General features: G+C 36.4%; 1 protein-coding gene across 1 annotated transcript in view; it reads right to left on the bottom strand.

Annotated features, from left to right (window-relative positions):
- LOC109226547 (chloroplast processing peptidase-like) overlaps positions 1–3350 on the bottom strand; it is a 4497-nt gene extending 1147 nt beyond the window's left edge. Inside the window, exons 1-2 of the mRNA XM_019391332.1 lie at positions 2741–3350; positions 1127–1264 (exon numbers count right to left, since the gene is read on the bottom strand). Coding sequence (XP_019246877.1) covers positions 1127–1264; positions 2741–3229 — 627 coding nt within the window. The 5' untranslated portion in view covers positions 3230–3350. The remainder of the gene's footprint in view (positions 1–1126; positions 1265–2740) is intronic.

The following is a 5492-nucleotide window of genomic DNA, read 5'->3' as shown; positions in this document are numbered from 1 at the left end:
ATACAAAAAAAGAGAGGACAAATTGTAGCGATAATTTACAAGTGGCCATGTTCGGAAAGTAATTGCGAAAGGGATGACGCTTGCAAGGGGTATCCTCTTTGGATAGCAAAGTAAAGGTAAACTTCCCCAGACTTTTTTTTAAAATAGCACTTCTATGAATTACAACTATCAGTTCCTAACTAGTTAAATCTTTTACTCTATCTCACATTGAACTCTTGTTTTTGATTTGACACAACTTTTAAGAAGTGTCAATGTGAATAATTAAATGGGAAAGAAAGTAAACTAAACTTTTGAGTTATCTTTCTGCTGTTTAAGATTGAAAAAAGAAAAGTTATATACTAGAAGAGGATTCTATAAAATTTCTTTTCTATAGTATTAAATAGATTCTTCCATCTCAGTAAAGTGGACACCATCTGAGCTTGTATTTGTGATTAAATTTAAAATGGAGGGATAAGATGCCAAAAAGAACCTTGTCGAAGACTAGCTCTTGAGTGGAATCGAGTATGTCAAGTCTCTCAAATTTGAATATCAAAGGTATGACCAAGAATTCTCCTAAGAGAGCAGAGACTGGAGAAGCATGTTATTTGACAACGTACACTGATACTAGATCAAGTGGCACATGGTCAGTGGATTAGACTTGCAGCAGTCTTGGGTGATGCTCGTGATTATATCAGTAATATATGTAATGCTATTAGAGAAAGATTCTAAGAGGACATAATGTTTCAAGAGAGTAGGAATGGCGGAGAGAAGATGCATTTCCCAAATACAGGATTCAGAGACCTTTTACAAAAAGGGTACCTTTCCCTCAATACACTGATTGGATTGACCAGGTCAGTACATGATTTTCGCAAAAAAGAAGCACATGGATGATGGAAAGACTTAACTCTTACTGTTGAGGGAGCTAGCAGAAATGAAATATGAGGATATTGTCAACCAATCATTTCCTTCGATAACCTTTGGTTTGGGTGTGTGTGTGTGTGTGTTTGGGGGGGGGGGGGGGGAAGAAACTCAACGTAATGGAACTAGTGGTGGCCATGAAATCCCTAGTAATCAGTAATAATTAAGCAGTTCAAGTTCACAGAAATTAAAAAGTAGTATTGCTGCTTCTATCATCTAGTGAACTCACCTCGACAGTATCACCTTCCTTTGCAATAATTCTCTTAATAAAGACATCGTCATCTGTGTATCCTACTTCTTGAAGGACTGGAGGACTTTTGAATATTACTATGTCATTGGGACATGGCTTTCTGAAATAGTAACTGACCTGAAAATAAAAAATCAACATAGTTAACAAACAACAATGACTTTGAAATAATCGATCTGCCATATTTTAATAAATAATACACATGGAGCGGACATCATAGCACAAATAATTGTCTTTAGATAGGAGGCTTCAACATATGTTCATACACTAAGGTGAGTGCCTTTAGATGATTGCAACACAGTGCAACTAAATTCAAGTATTGTACTATAGGAAGGATTTTAGATACAATTTGCAGGTAGCCATCCAAAACTATTCTGACACCTAGTAAAAGGTATTTTGATGCATTTAAAACTGAAATAATAGCAAACTAACCACTAATCACTACTACTATAAGTTTTACAATCCTAAAATCAAATTCAACTACAACACGTTTCAACATTTATACTACTGATACTGACATTTTTATTTCTAATTCAACATTCAGACAATCAGGAGGGAGCGATAATAGAAGCATAAATTCCGCAACCATCCTATCCCCCACATTTCAATCTATCTCCAACATGAAACTTACCTAAAACAACTGAAAACAGTCACATCAGAAGGAAATATTCAGCAAAAATGTTACCAACCCAAGGGTGTTGCTTATTTGTTAGTTAAGTGTCTGCAAACCTTGGAAACCAGGTTCAAATGATTGCACAAGAAAATACTAGGTGATTTCTTTCCATCTGCCTAAACCTTGGCCGGCAGAGTTAACCAATACTTGAGTTGTTGGAGATAGCAGGTACCTAGTCGAATATTCGAGGTGAGCACAAGCTGCCCGAACACCATAGTTATCAAAAGAAAAAATGACCAACTTTATTAACACCCCTTATATATCAATTATACCTCAATTACAAACAAGTCGTTATTAGCTTATATGATTCACCTATATCCATTTAGATGATTCAACCTAGCCAGTGTTGTCAAAGGCTCGGTTAAAGCGCGTTTAAGCCCTGAAGCGAGGCTCAAAACATGTTGAGCGGTTCGTCTCGCTTTGGGGGCGCTTTTGTGTCAATCAAGGCACCGAGGCATACTTTTCCTTGCCAATGAGTATAATCCTGAAAAGGCGACGACACTAAACAATTGATATTTCATTTTATCATAATTCTTTTTTAATTTTTTTGTCTTTATATTTGTTATTCATGCTTATAATTATTGGTCTTGGACTATATATATATATATATATATATATATATATATATATATATATATATATATATATATATATATCCAGTTGCGCCCTTTTTCATTAAAGCCCATGCTTTATTTGCGCTTACAACCCCAACGGACCTTAGAGCTTTTTTGCGCTTTTCGCCTTTGATAACACTGAACCTAGCTTAACCGTCCTCCTTTATCCGACTAAACTTGCAAAGTTCAACTTCATCAACAACAAGAGGAATAAATTCACAAACATATATAACTAAGTTTCAGTCTTAAACAAGTTGGGGTCGGCAAATTCACAAACATATAGTAGTAAAGATAAAACAACGAAATTACCTTTTCAGCAACAATTCTATCTCCAACATCAAACGTGGGATACATGGACAAAGAAGGTATAAACCGTGGCTCAGCAACAAAGGACCTAAATGCAAGTGATACAACCACTGCTAAAATGACCGTTTTTGCATCATCTGGGCTAAAATTCAGCCATTCTGGCAAAATCCCATTTTGCTCATCATCTCCACCACCACCTCCGCCGCCGTCGCCACCACTGCCGCCGCGGTCCAAAACTGCCTTTGAAGTCTCTTCATTTGAGTCTTTTTTAACCCCTTTACATATAAAGCTCTGATTTTTAGCTTTGTTACATCTAAATTGTTTGAAAGTTAGAATCTTGGGAGTTTTGATGAAAAAATTGAAATGGGTATCATTGAATTGGAAGGTTTTGGATAATGGGTTGAATTTGGAAAGTGGGAAATTTGGGTTCTTTAAGGTAAAGTTAGGGTTTTGAAGGGAAGATAATGGAAGGAGAAGCTGAAGAGTTATCATTGAATGTAAAGTTTTATCTGAAACAGTTAACGGAATTCCCTTTCCAGTATGTGTTAGAAATTGAATTGGCAGTTAATTACGTTTGCCATTTCAGTTATATTCACCTTATATACTTCCCGGCCTTTTTTTGGGCGATTTGCACAAATAGGATTATTTAGTAGGCGTTTGGACATGAATTCTAATATTATTTTTTTTAAATTTAGAATTTCATTAAATTTGAATTGTGGATGAAGTTGTGTTTGGTTATAATTTTTGCAACATATTTGAATGTCTCTTTTTCAATATATTTTGCAACTAAAAACTAGTCACCTTCCCATTTTCAATTGAAAACCTGGTTCTCACCAGTTTTTTAAATTTGAAAAATACATTTTCAAGTGAGATTAGAAAAATTGTAAGATTTTGATAACCAAATACTGTTTTCAAAAAAAAAAAATTCTTACGTTCAAACGGGCTCTTAATTTCATCGTTTAAATTTGGATCTTGTTGAGAAAAACTTTTAGAAAATAGCTCTGGGACAAAATCTTAAAGTACGCTACTAGAATTTTCAATATTGCGACTGAAAATTCTAACGACGTACTTCAAAATTTAGGTGCAAGGCTATTTTTTAAAAACTTTTTTTAACAGGATCAAAATATAAATGGTAGTTCTAAAAAGATCTATTGTCACAATCCAAGTCCCTGGCACGCATTTTTCCTTTTGGGCCTCTGCCCGCACAAATTTGTTTCCGGATACGCCACCTCGAGCCCCAAAGCGCGCGTATGATGTGAACTTGTATCATGTCTTATAAAGCTCTTCACTTCCTCTCCCATTCTGACGTGAGATTCGCTAAAGGTTACATATGCACCCCTTCTTCAGAAGCTTGCCAGCCTATAAGCCTTCCAATTCTGCTTAAGCCCTCATCGGCCCACCCTCCGTCATGGGCATCACATTCACCCTCCCTTGAGACTCAGTGTTGCGACCAAAAATACCCACGCAAGTGCACGTGATCGTCAAGTAATAGAATAGTGAGTAGAGTATCATTCCCTCGAAGACTTGTGATCAACTATTGACTGATTCAAACCCAATTACTTTACTTATTCAAGAGATGCGTCACAGAATAAAGATGTACTTATTTTACTACCTAAATTATCAAGAAATAATCTAACTAAAGCAATTAACCAAACGAATAGCAGTTTCGAATAACACACAGTAGGAGAGGATATTCCAGGGTCACGGGCTAGTTAACAATCTTGTTGTGTCCTTAGCTTAAGATGACTAATCGATTTATCTGGGTTATTGATTGACAAGGTTTATATTACTCGTAAGAATCTGTCGACTTCTTACTCGCCTGCTCAAGTTAACTCAATGCCTATATTTCTATGGAATTAAGATTAACAAGAACGCAATTACAATTCCTATATTTTAACCAAGCAAGGCAAGTGGATATATGTCTATCGCGAATCCGTTCCCCGAGGCCCGGGTTCAAGAACCTGCTCTATTTAATTCTATATGCAACCTAGAATTCCCACTTTCGAGTTCAACTCTAGATTCGTAGATAGTGTTTCATTGTTAGCTACTCAGCAAAACAATTAACAACAGAATTAAATAAACAACCCAAGATGATAAACCAACTTGTCAAATTAAACCTCAAACAACAACGTTCATGTTTTACCCATGACCCTAGAACAATGGGTTTTAGCCACTCATACTATTGTTCATCACAAGTATATTCAATTTCATCATAATTAGCAAAAACGAAGAGAAGAAAAGAAAAACTTGATGATCCAATTTCCTCCTTGCCTCTTGCCTCTCTCTGCCTTGCTTTAGCCTATGAAAACCTTGATAAAACTCCCTTGGGCGAGCTTGACCTTATATAGGTTAAGTGAATTTTTCTCCAGATTTTCACTTTTGCCCCCAATGAACTGGATTTTGGCTTAGCGCGGCCGCGCATTTGGGCGCGCATCTGGCCGCGCTAGTTTGCTGAGTTTCTGTCTTTGGACGCACTAGTTTTAGCGCGGGCGCGCATATGGGCGCGCTAGCCCAGTTGTGCAGTGTCCTTGATTTTTTTGCCTTGTCTTCAACCATATTCAGCTCAGAGGGGTCTTTGTTGCTCCAAAATGGTTCCAAATCACATTTTCTTGCATAATATATGCTCCTTAACCTGAAATATATACAATCCGCAATTAGAGCCCATATTTCATCAATTAATCATAATATGACCTTGGAATATAATCAAGCGGACGCATAAATAATAGCTAAATTATCTAGATTTCGCCTATTATCA

This window comes from Nicotiana attenuata, chromosome 6 (assembly GCF_001879085.1).
Source record: "Nicotiana attenuata strain UT chromosome 6, NIATTr2, whole genome shotgun sequence".
In the NCBI taxonomy this organism is placed as follows: domain Eukaryota; kingdom Viridiplantae; phylum Streptophyta; class Magnoliopsida; order Solanales; family Solanaceae; genus Nicotiana; species Nicotiana attenuata.
Note: the sequence above shows the minus strand (reverse complement) of the source record. Positions and strands in the feature narration are given on the sequence as shown.